At 32.5% G+C, this 18,103-nt stretch overlaps 2 protein-coding genes across 3 annotated transcripts in view; one reads left to right on the top strand and one right to left on the bottom strand.

Annotated features, from left to right (window-relative positions):
- LOC142339250 (dolichyl-diphosphooligosaccharide--protein glycosyltransferase subunit DAD1-like) overlaps nucleotides 1-18,103 on the bottom strand; it is a 277,073-nt gene that overhangs the window by 202,972 nt on the left and 55,998 nt on the right. The gene's annotated exons all lie outside the window — the stretch shown is intronic.
- The window catches only part of LOC142339234 (dual specificity protein phosphatase 18-like), a 29,630-nt gene that overhangs the window by 1,483 nt on the left and 10,044 nt on the right, over nucleotides 1-18,103 (top strand). The window contains exon 3 of the mRNA XM_075389092.1: nucleotides 7,846-7,994. Coding sequence (XP_075245207.1) covers nucleotides 7,846-7,994 — 149 coding nt within the window. The remainder of the gene's footprint in view (nucleotides 1-7,845; nucleotides 7,995-18,103) is intronic.

The following is an 18,103-nucleotide window of genomic DNA, read 5'->3' as shown; positions in this document are numbered from 1 at the left end:
TTTCATAAGCATCAAGCTGATATTACGAAATTCATTTATTAATAGCCGCCCTCATCTTCTCAGCCGGCTATTATAGCGCTCCTATTTTTTTACAATTCAAAGGATTTGAATTGTATTGGGGCGCTGTCTTTTTACGACTCGAAGAGGAGTATTGGAGAAGTCTTTTTTAATAGCCGCACAGCGATAGCTGGGGCTATTATTGGCCTTCTCTTGGTTTTTTTACGACTCGAAGAGGAGTATTGGTTTTCTTAAGGTTTTCTTTTACCGAAAGTACTATTCGTTCAGACGATGTTTTGACCTAAAAGCGAAAGCGAGTAAAATTGCAGTGTGAACTATTTTTTTCTGAGCGAGAGAAGTTTTTTTTGATCATGCGCTGCGTTTAGTGAATGACTTTTTGACATTGAAAAGTAGTTTTTGACTGAATGGCACATAGATAACCATTTTTAGCCGTTTTTTCGTCTAAGTGGCCTAGTTTTTTTGCTTGTAATTTGGTTTTTTGTACAAATAATTTTTAATCGATGCTATGTTGAAATGTAAACCCCGGAAATTGATAGCACAGTATTTTGCATAGCCTGAAATTGCGTTTCAAATGCGAAATTGGCACATATTTCTTGATTTTTTATTTAATTTTTGGCTTTTTTTCTATTAGTTACTTCATTTTTGGATCTTTTAGCTGTTTTTTGTCAAAAATCAGTTAATATGGCAACTTCCCTTTGATAATTCTTATACTCAATGCCTCTTTTTTGCCAATTTTTTTCAGTTTTTTGTTTGTATTTTGCTTTTAATTACTAGAAATAGTATTTTGGGGAACATGAGGGACGTTAATTTTGTTTCAATAAAAATTCAATCATTTTTTGGTGTTAATTTTTTGAAAAAACAGATAAATTTTTTTCATAAATGCAGTCTTAAATATTTTTTGACCACTTTTTTGCAAAATGTTTCATTGTTTCGCATGTCTGAATTCTGCTTTTTCTTGTTTTATTCTGTTCAGCAAGTTGGATTTTTGTCTCGAATGACACGTTGTCTTTTCTATGTCTCGAATGCTGATCAATGAAATGTACTCGTTTTTCTTGATTTTTTGTTCCTAACATTGGTTCCATATTCTTCACATTCTTGTCTGTATCATTCTAGTTTTGTCCTGGCACCTAATTTTATATTCGTTATATTGATTTTTTCAGTTGTTAAAAAATTGAATGAATTCAGCTTTTTCTTAGATCTTGGTTGTTTCGGTTTGCAATGGATTTAATTCAAAAGAAGGCACTACAGGAAGTTTGCTAGAAAGTCTTTTCCAACGTTTCTACTTATTACTATTCATTGCAATTTTCTTCCGGGCTTGGTATTGTTTTCAGTCGATTTTTTGCCTTTGAATGTCATTCTGTTGCTTTTGTGTTTCTTTGATTAATTTAATTTTTTGAATTAGTATGAAATCATGTTGTCTAGCATATATACAACAAGGAAGAATCATGTATTATTTTTGGCTTAATTGCCGTGATTAGAAATCTAATTGTAGTGTTTCTCTGATTCTTATGTTTGAACACTCTTTTTTGAATAATTTTGACTTTCCTGTCTTTTTTGAAAAGTTTATATCTGCCATTTGCTTTCGCGATCTTTTTGAGATTAGAATCAATAATTATCTGAGGGAAATTGATGGCCCTGTCAGCTTTGTCTGGCTATCAGTTTCTTGACCATCCTAAATATTTCAGACTTAACGTTACCAAAGGTTTTCAATAATAAAATTTTGCTGCATTTTCTTTTGGTGACAGTGGTTCAAATTTCACCGATTTTTAGATCAGACCCGGGGAGGTAATGGGTTTATGGTTTAATACAAAAGGTAATCGCTTCAGCTTTTTGTGATGTTTTGGTGCTTCGAGTCGATTCCGGAATTCTTCCGGCTATGTTTTTTATTTCGTCGTCATGATTTTTGTTACGACCATATGACGTCACAGCCACTTTTTGTTCATTCGTTCATGCAATTTTAACTGAATTGCATGTGTGACGTCATTTTTCGCTGTTAGTGGAGCGAGATTTTTTGTTCATGCGCGTGATTAAATTTTTGGTCACACTTGACTTACCTCACTCACAAAAATGACTTCCTCACTTTGAAATTGACTTTTATTTAATTTAATTCAAAGAGATAAGGTCAAATGGGTGTGTTTCACTCTAAATGAAGGTTATTTGAGATCAGCTAATAGAGGCAGCAATAATTTATACAGATCTTTAATCAAAATATAACAGATCAGCCTTCAACGAAAAGACGAATTTTTTTGGTCTGTCCTTTTACTGTTTTTTGACTGCCGATCTACGAATCTATTGCGGCTATTTTCTGGCAATCTGCCAGCTATGTTTTTGTTTAGTCAATTTTATTGGAGTGATTTAAATTGGAGTGACTAAAGTTGGCCGTCTTTGTAGAAAGCGTGGCTGTAAGAAGTGTGTCTCAAAATGATACTTGGAATTCACTATTTATAGTTACTTGGAGCAATGTGCAGGCAGGCGTCTTTCACCATTTTTTATTACAATTCAAAGAATTTGAATTGTATTGGGGCGCTGTCTTTTTTTACGACTCGAAGAGTATTGGAGAAGTCCTTTTTTTAAATCAATTTTATTGGAGCGATTGTTGAAGCGGGAAATGAAAGGCGTGAAAAATTTTTGGGTGATTTTGGTGCTGAACAAAAGTGAAGAGCGGAGCGAAAAAAGAGTGGTTTTTGTTCATACCGCTGTTTTCGAGAGAGCGAGAAACTGATGTGTGAAAAATTTTCTCTAAGCGAGCAAAATTTTTTTGTTCACGTGCGGCTTTTAAAAACAGTTGTTGCAACTTTTGATGGTTATGAGGTTTGATTATGGTATTGTATTAGTTTTAGGCTTGTTTTGGTAAGAATTGAAGGTTTCAAGTATTTAATTTGAGTTCAATGCTAATTTGGAGGTTTTTGATCAGTTTTGCGGATTTTTAGACAAAATTTAATGATTTTTTGCCTGTTTTTTTTGTTTTAATGCTTTAAGTGGGATTTGAATAGAAGCTTGTTACTAAGAATGTTCAGATAACAATTGATTCAAGTTTTGTTGATTAATAGCCGCACAGCGATAACTGGGGCTATTATTGGCCTTCTCTTGGTTTTTCTTTTATTTCGTCGTCATGATTTTTGTTACGACCATATGACGCCACAGCCACTTTTTGTTCATTCGTTCATGCAATTTTAACTGAATTGCATGTGTGACGTCATTTTTCGCTCTTAGTGGAGCGAATTTTTTCTTTTTGTTCATGCGCGTGATTAAATTTTTGGTCACACTTGACTTACCTCACTCTCAAAAATGACTTCCTCAATTTGAAATTGACTTTTATTTACTTTAATTCAAAGAGATAAGGTCAAATGGGTGTGTGTCACTCTAAATGAAGGTTATTTGAGATCAGCTAATAGAGGCAGCAATAACTTATACAGATTTTCAATCAAAATATAACAGATCAGCCTTCAATGAAAAGACGATTTTTTTTCTTTTTTACTGTTTTTTTAGACTGCCGATCTACGAATCAATTGCGGCTATTTTCTGGCAATCTGCCACCTATGTTATAAATTATTTTCTTAGGAAAATTGACGGAAAAATTGAGAAATTTTAAACCATTATTCTTTTTATTTGCAGTTTTTCTTTTTTTAAAATCTTAGATAAGTTTCTTAACGTATTATGATTTCCATTGCTCTAATTGCAAAGGAAGTTTATTCGGCTTTGTTTCCTTGTACTATTAAAAAAACTCATAATTTTTTTCTAGTTTTTTATTCAATTTGTTTTTGAATGCCGTTTCTATTCTCCCTTAAATTTTTTACGCCATTTGTGGAGGTTTAGGGTTCACAAAAGTTGTTCTAGTTGTTTAATCATAAGTATGGACAATTTTCTCCGAGTCTTCCGGAATTATTCCGGCTATGTTTTTTTTAAGATCTGTTCCCACATTTTCATGATTTTTGAAGTCAAATTGGAGTAGTGATTTTGTTCACGTCGAAAGTTTTGCGGCGTAAATGTTTTCACTCTAAATTTAAATTAGAGTGAGAAAACGGTGTTTGAACAAAAATTCGCTTTCTCGCTAGTGGTTTTTTGTTCACATGCGGCAATTTCACTTTGATTTTTACAGTTTTTTTGATTTTTTTGATCGGATTTTTTTCTAAATGGTTTTGCCAATCCATTCATAGCCCGTTCTTGGTCTAGTTTTCTGTTTAGTCATTGAAAGTTAATTGTATGTCAGGACTTGTCCTGCTATGTTTTTTTTAGATCGAGCTGTTCACACATTTTAATGATTTTTGAAGTAAAATTGGAGTAATGATTTTGGTCACGCTGAAACAGGAAGTGGAGCGAAATAACGAGTGATTTTGGGGCGTGAAATTTTTTCGCTCTAATTTTAAAGTAGAGTGAGAAAAAGGTGTTTGAACAAAAATTCGCTTTCTCGCTAGTGGTTTTTTGTTCACATGCGGCAATTTTGTACTGATTTTGTACTGTTTTTTTTCGATTTTTCGGATCGGATTTTTTGCAATCCATTCATAGTCCGTTCTATGTCTAATTTTCTGTTTAGTCAATGAAAATTCTTTGAATTGTACGTCAGGGCTTGTCCTGTTATGTTTCTTTACTTCGTCGATTTTTTTTTTGCTTTACCCGTTTTGCCTCTTTTTCGACATTTTGCGTAAAATCTTTTTGACTTCTCTAGGCTATTTTCACTCTTCTGTCATTCTGCTCAAAGTTCTTTTAAACAGCAGCTGCTCAGCAAAGCAATTCAAAATGAAGAGTCAGTAAAAAAATCAAAGTCAGAAATAGAAAGGGGTAAACCCATAAAACCCATTTTTAGATGCCAGAAACCTGAACTTTGTTCTCATAAGTTTTTTTACTATCTATAATGCTTATTGGTATTGATACTAGACCCTGTAGCCTCTCACTGGGAGACAGGAGTATGTTCAATTATGAAATGACATCAAAATAAATCCCACTTAAAAATGTTATACAAAAATCACTTTTTATTGATATTTTCTTTTCTTTCAATCCCAATAGAGTTATGGGAATCAAAGGCGGCTATTTTCTGGCAATCTGCTGGGTATGTTTTATTAATAGCGGCGAAGCCATAGCTGCTATTATTGGGGACATCGTGATTTTTTACGATTCAAAGAAATTGAATTGTATTGGGGCGCTGCCTTTTTTTTAATAGCCGCGTCAGCAATTTCAGGTGGCTATTATTGCGCTCCTAATTTTTTACAATTCAAAGAATTTGAATTGTATTGGGGCGCTGTGTGTTTTGTTAAGATGTGTTCACGCAATTTTCAGTGACTTTGGTCTTTCAAAACGGGATAAAACAGGTAAAGCGGGCATTGAGTTTCATAAGAGGCCCAAAGTGGACGTTAGTAGTCCTTCAAGTGATAAGAGTGGTGCAACTGCTGGGATGGCCTCAATTTAAGGTTAAAAGGTCATTTTTAGGAGTTTTTGTGCTGAAAATGGTGCAATTTTTCATGTTTTTGTGATTTTTTTTAGTTTTTGTTTGATTAGTCTAAGTTTGAAGTTTTTCAAAGTTGATGAAAAACTTTTGCGGGACAAAAAAATTACTTGTTAAGACCATATTATGAGCTATATGTTTTCGTACTAGAAATACAAACACGCAAAATGATCCCAATTTTGGCAATTTTTCAAGGGGACAGGGAATCTCTTTTAAGGTTTGATAATAGGGCACTGCTATTTTTCTAGTAACAATGGATTGATTTTCAACATTTTAATGCCTCGAATTTTACCATTTTTCAAAATAAAATCTGCAATTTTCCTAAAGTTTTCCTAAAGGTTTCCTAAAGTTTTTGTCAATTTTTGATATTTGTCCATTCTTAAGTGCCAGGAAACCTATTCCACGGTCTGAAAAAAATTACTGCGTGGTTGATAATTTCAATGGATTTGTTTTCAACTATTTAACCTTTCGATTTGTAAAAATTTTCTGAGAAATTTAGCAATTTTTTCAAGTTTTTTTTTCAAAACCTTTGTCTTTATTCTGTTTTTCTTGCCTAAGTAACCAGATAACATCAAACAAGGTTTGATAGTATGTTATTAAATAACTGCTAGGGGCAATTGAATGTTTTTATCATTTTAAAAGAACTAATTTGTATTTTTTGAAATCCGAAATTTTAAAAAATTATTGCCTATCGATCTTTGAATAAATTAATTTTTTAAGGTTTGGAAATGGGTTACTGGATAGCCTCTAGAGACACAGAAATGATTCTAAGGATTATAATATCACATTTTAGACACGTTTCATTAAAATTTGCTATTGATTTCATTTTTTAAAAAAAATTGGTCAATTTTTCAGGCCTTGCAGATATAATACTGCAGCAATTTCAGAAAGAAAAAGTAGTTTTCAACATATTTTTGAAATAGTTATATTTAAAATGGTCAAATTTTGCCCTAGGGGTAAAAGCTTCAAAGTGTTAGCGATGATTATTCTTTGCAATCCATTCATAGTCCGTTCTATGTCTAATTTTTCGTTTAGTCAATGAAAATTTTTTGAATTGTACGTCAGGACTTGTCCAGCTATATTTTTTAATTCGTTGTCTCCATCATTGATTCTTGCGACCTGACGTCTCGGAATTGACTTTTTTAATGACATCTACTGCTTTGCAGATAAAATTTGTGCGTGACGTCTTTCCTGCTTTTAGGTCAATTGCGTGACTTACCCCTCTCAAGAGAATGACTTCTGAACTCTCTTATGGAACTTTAAATTTTGTGAACATTAACTAATTAGAGATCAATAGTGTGCATCTAAGTAGTGCCAACGTTATATGCCCTAATTCTTGAGTATTAGTCTTAGGATTTTGATTTCAAATGTCAATTTTAAAAAGGTTCTTTTAGGGCTTTTTTGTTATAGATCGTATGTGTCATAAAATTGACAGTCTGAATCTATCCCAAAAATTCTAGTCGTCTATTGAGGGACTGGTGGTCGATCTGTCTATATCTTATTTCTTTATTTGTTTCAATTCATGGAGGGCCTCAAGCGTCTATCGCAGCTATTTTCCGGCAAGCTGCCGGCTATGTTTCCAATTGCTAGTTGTTCAGATGCTAACTGTTTCTTTGAGCAAATATCAGCCAATTTTCAGCTCAATTCGTCCGTTTTAATCGCAGTAAATGCTCTGCCACAGTTCTGTTGTCTGGATACAAAAGTCTTTAGTAGCCGCCACACTATGGTATCTTGATTGAGATTCTAAATGTTTAAATGTTTGTGGCCATTACATCTTTGTTTTCGACAGTATGCACCTGTTTTCGAACAATTTGTTTATTTCGATGATTTTTAGTAAATTTTCTTTGTTCTTGTTTCTGTCAAACTTTTTCAAAAGTTTTAATGAAGAATCGTTATCAGTAGTCGTCTTTTGTACTTGAAATAATTATTGGACGTTCTTTGAATTACAAAGGAAAACTCGATTTGCACTTTGCAACAATTTCATTTCTCGTCTTGAGTTTTTCCCATTCTTGTCAAAAGTTTTCAGTATCCGAAATAAAAGTTTTGTAAACTGTCCAGAATGAGCATCACAAAGATGCTCTATCGTGACCGAAAGCTATTATTATAAAAACCCAGTTAGTCAGTTTCTTTCAATCTAATCACCGAGAGTATTGAGGTTGAACTTATGAAAGTTTTCTTGTTTGAGGTGACATTTATTGTTTAATTTGATTCCTGAACAGCAGTATAATTGAATTTTTGCTCAATTAGAGAAATTTGTTCAATAAACAGTTTTTTTTCGCTAATGCAACTTCAATACGAGAAATTATTTTTTTTCGATGGAAAAAACTCACGACAAAGGAATGCTCAAAAGATTCCCTCGTCCTTGATACTGTACCACGTCTGCTTAGGTGAAACTGAGTGGAGGCCGTACTCTTGTGCACTGTGTGGCTGGAGTGAGTAGGAGTGCCAGTCTGTGCATGGCATACCTGATGAGGTATGAAGGTCTCTCCCTCCTCGCATCACACCAACTAGTCAAGTCTGCCAGACCCATCATCAGGTACACACTCATTTACTAGCATTACTTGTTTTTAATGCCTTTCGAACAAAGTTTGAAGCAATCATTGTAAACGTGTCTTTTCATGCAACATTTTTGTTTGACTGTTCTTGCGCTTTTCTTCTGGAACATGCTTTTGATTTCACTTCTCGAGTGACTTTTTCACGCTTCGCTTCTTGATTTTTGCGTGATCTGAATTGCTCTTAATCCGAAATTTTAAGCCTATTGCTAAAACAAAAGCGATTTTAAGATTGTACATTACAAGATTGTGATAGCTGTGTGGTTAAAGCTTGAATCGAGCATGCCAGTGGTCGTGGGTTTGAAGCCTTCTCTAGTCGGATTCTTTTGCTTTCATGGAAATTTATTTAGGCGACAACCCCCTCTTAATCAAAATTGCCTTGCCTGTCGTTCGAGAGCAATTTGTACAACGTTAGTTGGTTTATTTTTCCCAATAGCTCAAGAACGCAAATGGTAATTGTTCTGTTGCACATCACAAAAAATATGAATGGTTAAAGCTCTTGCATACTTAAAATTCTTTAACTTTTTTGTTCCAACCCCACTTGTGCGGAGAGGAAATTTATACTCAAATGGATTTTTTTTGTTCAGACAATTTTGGCCGATCGATATATTCATCGTATAGAAATGTGAGTGGTATCATTAAAAAGCACGCCCAGCGTAGAATTCAAAATTGAGATTTTTTTGAATTTTTTTTCTACAAGTTATCGAGGTTTGAAATGTTGTGTGAACACTGGATATTTGGTTCACTTTTGTTCTTTTTTAACATAAATTTTGCTCAAATTAACATTTTTTCTATGAACAGTTTAGTTCATGCCCAATGAACAGAATATTAGATTTCAAGTAATCGCTAATTTTTTTGGCTTCGACTCTGAGTGTTTGTTATTTTTAATGAAATTTTGTTTTTCTTTTTGAGGTTTTTGAAGTCCTATGACATAGGCTCGTTGACTAAAAGTGAAATAGTTTTCCTAATGGCCACTATTTGAACCTACCTATTGCCTTGAGTGGACAGCTTACGGCTGTTTGAGATTTTAAAAATGATTTTTCGAAAGTTTTTTTGAACGTAAACCGATCTTTAACTTCTTTTTGTGAACTGTAAGTGAGTCTCATTAATGACAAGACGCCATTTATTTCTACTATAACCAAAATTTATCTGTTTTAACTTCTAACTATTGGTTTTATGACTTCGATGCGACAAGTTTTCATATTTTTTATAAAAATTTTTTGGATATTCATGAGTTTGGTTCCTTTTGAAATATCAAATTATCCTAGTATTGATGGTTACCATTGGCTTAGACAAGACGTGAAATGAATTATGGATAAAGTTTTCGCAGAAAAGTTTGCGGGTTAAATGGTTTCGACACGTTCCTACTGAATTTTTGGTTTTTGCCTGTTTTATTATTGTTTTCATAGACAAGACCTATTCTCATGTCTTATTGATGACTTAGGAACGACAAATAGCATTGTGTTCCCTTGGAGGTATAACTTAGCGTATTTAACTTCCGTTGAAAGCTATTGAATTTAATGGCGTTGATACTACGGGCTTTCTCAAAAATTTCGTGGTTTTTAAGTATTTGTTCATATTTGTTGATTTTTTGAAGTCTTATGGCTAAAAACGAAACTCAATGCTGTTAAAAATGAATTGAAAATGGAAGCGTTTTAACTGAAAAATTTATTTTTAATGACTTAACTTGTATCTCTTTTTTTGAATTTGATGTTTTTGCTGTTTTTTATTCTTTATGTAGTCGCTGAGAGGTCTCATACGCTTCTAACCAAGGATTGAATGAATTATATTACTCATTACAGTCAGTTCATAGCAAATATTAAGTTTATGATATTATCTGCTTTCAAAACTTTTTTCAGATTTTGTTGTTCTTTTCGTCAACTTGTAACTTGTTCTCATCATTAAGAGGTCCCATCCAGTTCCTTGTAATGACAAAATTAAACTTTTTTTTGATATATCGTAACTGATGTTTTGTTTGTTGGACAATATGCGTTTTCGTTATTGTTGTCAGTGGTCAATATTTGTGTTTCTTTCTCTTCTTTTAGCACAATCGCGTAATAGCAGAACGCAATGATTTTCAACTGAGGCCCAAGTGAACTTATTTATTCGTTCGGTATAGTTTAGCTGAATAAGTATAGTTAACATTTGGATTAAAAAAACAATATTCAGATAGAAGGTAATGTTTTTAATGGCTTCAATATTTTGTGTTTTTACAAATTGTTTGTATTATCTTGAGTTTTTCTACATCTTTAGTCCGTTTCTATGGCTTAGTCTAACCAAAGACAGGTCCTATCAGTTTCTTAATGACTTTTTTGTAATTTTATCAAGAGTTATTTCGTTAAAAGTTAATGATTTTTAAGACTTTTGAAATTTTTGTTTAAAATATGTTGATTGATTTTTTTTTAATATTCGCCCGATTATTTCACTTGTTTTAAACCAAAAAATTTCAAACGTCTTAAAAATCATCAGCTTTTAACGTAATATCTCTTGATAAAATTACAAAAAAATTATTAAGAAACTGATAGGGCCTGTCTTTGGTTAGACTAAGCCATAGAAACGGACTAAAGATGCAGAAAAACTCAAAAAATTACAAACAATTTGCAACAACGCAAATTATTGAAGCCATTAAAACATTACCTTCTGTCTGAATATTGTTTCTTTGATCCAAATGTTATCTATGCTAATTCAGCTAAAATTATACCGAATGATTAAATAAGTTAACTTGGGTCTCATTTGAAAATAATTGCGTTCTGCTATTACGGGAATGTGCTAAAAGAAGGGAAAGAAACACAAATTTTTACTAAGAAATATTTTTACACAAAATTTTTTTTCAAACACAAATTATTTCTTTTTGTTTGTTACCTAGTCACATTAAGGAAAATTCCCATCTGCTGTATAGTTAAGATAAAAGAATATTTGTGCAAGTAAGGTTTTATCTGATGGGATTTGACGTTGTTTACTAGGTGCTCTTAAATTTAGATATTGAGTTTTTGCCTTTAATTTTTTATCTTATTTTGTTTGTTTTATTTTCTCGTAAGATTTTTTTTTTGGCAGATTTTGTGAGCTGTTATGAGGCATTGCATTATGTAATTCAATTAGTAATTTGGTTTTATAACGATTTTTCAAAACTCAATTGTCTATTTTCGATTATCTCTCCATTTGGTTGACAATTAAGTCAAAAATGTAGATATGTGTGAACGCACACATATCTACATTTTTGTATCATGTGTGAACGCAAATGTAGATGATACATGATACATTTTTGTGTGAACGCAAAAATGTATCATGTGTGAACGCACAATAACAAGCCTCCTTGTTTCTGTTTTTATTTTCAAATTAGAGATTTGCTACGACACGACCTGAAGCGTTCTGTTGAAATCTATGAATTAAAATTTTTTTATGGACCTGGTTTTTGATGCTATTGAAGAAACTTTACAACGTTTTATTCCTTACCGGTTCATCCAACCCGTTCAAACTCGAGTTCTTTCCAAATCTTGATTATATTTTGAATCATATTTTTGGTGGTTGATTTGTTTTAAAAATTAGAGGTTTCAATTGGCCTAAAGTTTCTTTTTCGCAGGAGGAACGATCGAACTAGAGGTCTTTCTTGATATAGACAAAAATACTGGCAGGTCAACTTCGTAAATGCATGATGACGTTTCGTTATAACCTGTTTTAAAACGTGTAAGAGGATGTCCATTGATATTTCCACTAAGCTTGAGGATTGATGCATTCAAACACTGCTTTTAAAGAAAAACAGTGAATTCAATGAGATCTAGTTCTTTAATCATTATTATCGATATATAATATCTCACTCATCCTTCTTTACCGTGTTGTAAATGGTCTCATTCTATTGATGTAGTTGTTGAAATTTCTCCATTGGAAGCGCTGGAACTTTTGTACGAGAGCATAATTGTGCGAGCCTTCTCTATGGCTTCAACAACTTCTGATGTTGCTGTTTGATTAAAAAATATTGATCAACAAATCGCCAAAAAGATATGGAAAGTATTCGATGATGAGTACAACGCAACGTTCTTGGCGCACGAACGCGTTGGACATTGTTAGATTGCCGGCTTTGCTATGATGCTGTTTTAGTGATCAATTTTTGCCTGTGCTGGTCTTGATTTTTTAGTGTCTTGAAACAGATTTCAACTATCTCTGCGTTTGCAAATACCGCGGGCCCTGATGTGGTACTTGATATGAAATGAAATTCAATAATTATTGACATAGAACATCTTTGAACCAATATTTTCAGAGTGAATTGCGTTCTGCTATTACCCGAATGTGCTAAAAGAAGGGAAAGAAACACAAATTTTTCTTCACAAATATTTTTACACAAATATTTTTTCAAACACAAATTATTTATTGTTATTTGTTGTCTGGTCACATTAAGGAAAATTCCCATCTGCTGTATAGTTAAGATAAAAGAAAATTTGTGCAAGTAAGGTTTTATCTGATTGGATTTGACGTTGTTTACTAGGTGCTCTTAAATTTAGATATTGAGTTTTTGCCATTAATTTTTTTGTCTTATTCTGTTTGTTTTATTTTCTCGTAATCTTTTCTATTGGCAGATTTTGTGAGCGCTGTTATGAGGCATTGTGTTATGTAATTTAATTAGTAATTTGGTTTCATAACGATTTTTCAAAACTCAATTATCTATTTTCGATTATCTCTCCATTTGGTTGACAATTAAGTCAAAAATGTAGATAAGCTGGGGTCGGAAAATCATGTGTGAACGCACATTAGCACGAATCCTTGTTTCTTCAAATAATTCAAAGGAATGGGCAATACTTATTTAAGGTAGGCTGTTGTCATCTCCAGGCCATTTTTAATAGTCTTCTGAAGAAAACGAGTGGTTCTAGATTAAAGCTCTTGAAACAAATTTTTCTAAAAACCAGGGCTAAAATATTTTTATTGATACAAAACTTGAACATGCTTATGTCCTGCTTAAATTCTTTACGGTTTTCATTTTTTATTAAAATTATGTACCAAATTCACAACTAGAGAGTTTTGACTTTTGTATAGCATTCTAGATCATCGTGTATAGTATCGTCGAAAAACTGTGGTATCCTTTATGTGTACTCTATCGGCAGTTTTTACGGTCATGAACACAAGAAATAGCATAAAAATCGAGTTATCTTTAGCAAGATCTTTCTATCCTAAATCACGTAACTTGGCAATAAAAATCATTATTTCAAAAGCCGAGTTTTCTGTTATTTTCACGAAACAAAAACATTCAAGCTGATGTCTGACTTTCTAAATTAAAAATACATTGCGCGCTGTATTAATATACTTGATTGCTTTTTATAAGCTATATTATCAGCGAGTACAAAACCCAATGGTCGAGGGACCATTTGTTTTCCCTATTTGGGAGATATTTTGAAAAGACGTTTATGAGAACAAAAAGAATACGGGGTCAACGTTTTCGTCTTGGATAAAAATGCAGAAAAGTTACGGTTTTTTTTCCATTTCTACCCGCCCATATATTAGTTGAATTCAATAGAGTTTTTACCAATTCTGCCTCTGTCGATCAGTTAGATATCAATTTTGAAACAGGGAGCCAGCTAACCTCTCAAGAAACTTAGAACTCCGAACTTTTCCCGCCAAGCCGTTCATTTTCAGTTTTTTCCCTCAAAACACGGGGTTCAAAATTTTTTTGTTAAGTTCAGAAATGTATACTCTTTGGCCAAAAAATGGATGTTTTGATATTAAAGATATAAGCAAAAAATTAAATTTTTAAATTTTGGTAGATTTTTCACAATTTTGCGTTTACTACAACCAAAATAGAATTTTTAAATCCTGTCTGTCTAGTGGTTGCTTTTGTTCAGCTCACTGTTGAACAGTCGAATAATTGTTCTCGTGGTGAAAATCGGAAATTCCCTTTGACAACCATTCCGCAATCGAGTGAGACCAATTTTTCCGAGTTTTATCCGTTTTGTAATGAATTTTAATTGGATCGTTTATTTTCCTTAAATCTTGTAACATAATTTAACTAAGTTAAGTAATACTTTTTTAAAATTTGGTATACCTGCATTATTTGTTGAATTTGTCTGAAAGTTTTCTCTGGACTTCAAATCTTTTGCGTCCGCTCAATTTGTTTCAAATGTCATCTGATGGCATTTTTATGCCATATTGCAAAGACGTTCTGACTAGACAGGACTGATAGGAAACAATATGCCCTAATAATTATAACATGTAGGAAAATCGACTTTATAAAGAGCCGAGGTTACAATGCGCCGAAACTTGACATGATTTAAATAGAGTGCCGAAAGCATAAAGTTGGCTTAAATTACCGTTAACCTGTTACCTACTTACCATGAAAAATAGTTATTTGGATAAATTGCTCGCATGTTTGCTTATAATAGCTTCATATCAAGTCCCAGTTGTGGCCAGCAATAATTACTGCTTAATAATTCATTCAATTGCTTTGCAAGGTTCATTTCTCAAATACTCGGTTATGATTGGCTGATGATTTTCCTGTTTATTCCATAAGCAATTTTAGTTGTCTCTGACATGTATTTTAAATTATCGGTTAATATTTTAAAAACAGTTTTGGCTTTTTCAATCGGCTATCTTACAATGAGATCAGACTCAGATCATTGCTACCGACTTTCCGAACATTTTGTTCTTCTTGTTCTTGAATGAAATAGTAGTAATTTTCTGTCAGTTTTAGGTATCGTTGCACATTGTTTTAAAATCTGTTTTTCATTGGCCTCGTGATGTTTTCTGTATTCTTCCCCTTTGCACGAAGCAATTTTACTTTTCTGCTATTAACTATACAAACTATACAAAAGGATAGGTTTTGTGACAGTACTAGGCAATCTATTTAAACCAGAAGTTTTATCTACAACTTTATCTGTTTTCTCTGCTTAAATTTTCAACGTTTTTGGAACAAGAAATAACGCGTTACTTTGTTAAAACGTTTTGATTTCCTCAAATTGGCTTTTTTGCGTTTTTGTTCTTTTTGGATGGCTATGTTGCTATGGCTTAAAATAGTTCGATATGGAATGTTTATATTTTCAGATTAATTCATAATTAATTCTTTAAAATCTTCATACTAATCTTTATTGTTCCGACCCCTCTTGAGGGGGAGACTATATACTCAAATAGGTTTTTTGTTCAGTAATTTTTGGCCGATCGATATACTCATCGTAGAGAGTTGTGAGTGGTATCATTAAAAGGGTCGTCCAGCGTAGAATATGGAATTTAAAAGTTTTTTTGAATTTCGTTTGCTAGAGCAAATTATCGTGGATTTAATTTTTGTGAATATTAGACCAAATTGCCTTATTAATTGCTCTTGAACGAAGTTCATAGCTATTATTGTAAGTGTGTGTTTTTTGTGCAAGTTTTTCGCTTCACAATTTTGAATTTTCGAGTGACTTTTACGCCCTTGACTGTTTGGCGTGATCTAATTTCTCTCTCAATCACAATTTCATGCAGCTGAACTCAATTGGCGGCAATTTTATACTAAAAGTCAAATGAAAAATGCGCCAGAACTGGTGCCATTTTTTGCTTTTATTCTTAATAGTGGTATATGTTAACCTCTGATGTGGTTGTTTGAAGCCCACTATTGAACTTCTTAGTCCCATTTAAGCGAAAATTATTTCCGGAAATTTTGCCTAAAATTCTGTCAGTTTCGCTAAAATATGCAAAAAAGGTTAACAATAGTACTGTTGATTTTAATTTAAAAAGTATTGTTGACTATTTTGATTCAATTTTTTTTTGGGAAAAATTAAAAGTATTGTTGACTATATTGATTCAATTTTTTTATCATTTTTCTGTTGTCTACTTTTTACCTAGTCTCATTAATGAGAAGTTGCATACAACCATAACGGTGTTTGAAGAAGGTGCAATCAAACAAATTTTGAGTGGCAAATTATGGTTTCATGGCTTCGACAGCGTTTTCTGGCAATTTTCTAATGAAATTTTGTTCGTCATCTATTTCTTGTTTCTTTTGTAACCGTTTTGATTTCCTCAAATTGGCCTTTTTGCGTTTTTGTTCTTTTTGGATGGCTATGTTGCTATGGCTTAAAATAGTTCGATATGGAATGTTTATATTTTCAGATTAATTCATAATTAATTCTTTAAAATCTTCATACTAATCTTTATTGTTCCGACCCCTCTTGAGGGGGAGACTATATACTCAAATAGGTTTTTTGTTCAGTAATTTTTGGCCGATCGATATACTCATCGTAGAGAGTTGTGAGTGGTATCATTAAAAGGGTCGTCCAGCGTAGAATATGGAATTTAAAAGTTTTTTTTGAATTTCGTTTGCTAGAGCGAATTATCGTGGATTTAATTTTTGTGAATATTAGACCAAATTGCCTTGTTAATTGCTCTTGAACGAAGTTCATAGCTATTATTGTAAGTGTGTGTTTTTTGTGCAAGTTTTTCGCTTCACAATTTTGAATTTTCGAGTGACTTTTACGCCCTTGACTGTTTGGCGTGATCTAAATTCTCTCTCAATCACAATTTCATGCAGCTGAACTCAATTGGCGGCAATTTTATACTAAAAGTCAAATGAAAAATGCGCCAGAACTGGTGCCATTTTTTGCTTTTATTCTTAATAGTGGTATATGTTAACCTCTGATGTGGTTATTTGAAGCCCACTATTGAACTTCTTAGTCCCATTTAGGCGAAAATTTTTTCCGGAAATTTTGCCTAAAATTCTGTCAGTTTCGCTAAAATATGCAAAAAAGGTTAACAATAGTACTGTTGATTTTAATTTAAAAAGTATTGTTGACTATTTTGATTCAATTTTTTTTGGGAAAAATTAAAAGTATTGTTGACTATATTGATTCAATTTTTTTATCATTTTTCTGTTGTCTTCTTTTTACCTAGTCTCATTAATGAGAATTTGCATACAACCATAACGGTGTTTGAAGAAGGTGCAATCAAACAAATTTTTAGTGGCAAATTATGGTTTCATGGCTTCGACAGCGTTTTCTGGCAATTTTCTAATGAAATTTTGTTCGTCATCTATTTCTTGTTTCTTTTGTAACCGCATAAAAATTGATTAATGACAGGATTTAATGCCCTCATTTAGAAACATAGGTAATCAGAAGCCTGTAGGACGTTTTCAGTTGATTTCTAATGTTTTTCATTACTTTGGAATTAATTGTTTTCAAAAAATATGCGAATTTTTTAACTTTAGTGTTTTTGTTCTTGCAATCGAAAATTGCGAGCAATTAGCTTCAGCAATACGCTTAGTCCACTTTGATAAAGTTCGCCGGACGTATACACCCAAGAACCACAAACACAATTATTGTAATTTCAAAAGCGGCTAGTCCTATTTTTACGTCCATTCATAGTGCTCTGTAATTAAAGTTTTGCCGTTTTTTTGCTTATTTTCCTCAATGATTATCAAAAACGAAGGGTGTATTTTTGATTTTTAACTAAAAAAATATCTAATCTCTATAACATTAGAGAAATTAAGTGTTCCTAATGGACGAGCAGTATTAGCCTTACGTTATGGTTTTCTGGCTCTGATACTACTCGATTTCACAATTTTTTTCCGGTTGCTAGGCATTTAACCATTTTTACGTTTTCTCGTTTTTTCACACTCACATAATTGACAATCCACACAGCACATGATGGGTTTTACTGGCTTAGACACGGGTATTCACAAAAGTAAAATAATTTTTGACTTTTGTATTTGACGTTCTTTTTGTTGTAAGACATATTCTAGATAGTCATAGGTCTAAGGGGCTTCCTGTGGACGAATAAAAGAACCTATTGATGTTTTTCATTTTGTAGCTAATGGCTTTCATGACTTTGGAATTAATTTTTTTTTCGAAAAATACAAAATTATTACTTAGTTTTGCCCTTTTTTTCTTTTGTCTAGTTTTTACCTAGTCTCATTAAACAGAGGTCGCATACAACCATAACGGTGTTTGAAGAAGGTGCAATTAAACGTATTTTGAGTGGCAAAATATGGTTTCATGGCTTCGATAGCGTTTTCTGGCAATTTTTAATTGAAATTTTGTTTGTTTATTTCTTGTTTCTTTTGTAACCTCATAAAAATTGAATAATGACAGGATTCAATGCCCTCATGTAGAAACATAGGTAATCAGAAGCCTGTAGGACGTTTTCA

This window comes from Convolutriloba macropyga, chromosome 5, assembly GCF_964194025.1.
Source record: "Convolutriloba macropyga chromosome 5, txConMacr16.3, whole genome shotgun sequence".
Taxonomy (NCBI): domain Eukaryota; kingdom Metazoa; phylum Xenacoelomorpha; order Acoela; family Convolutidae; genus Convolutriloba; species Convolutriloba macropyga.
The sequence above is the reverse complement of the archived record's forward strand: the minus strand, read 5'-3'. Positions and strand labels throughout refer to the sequence as shown.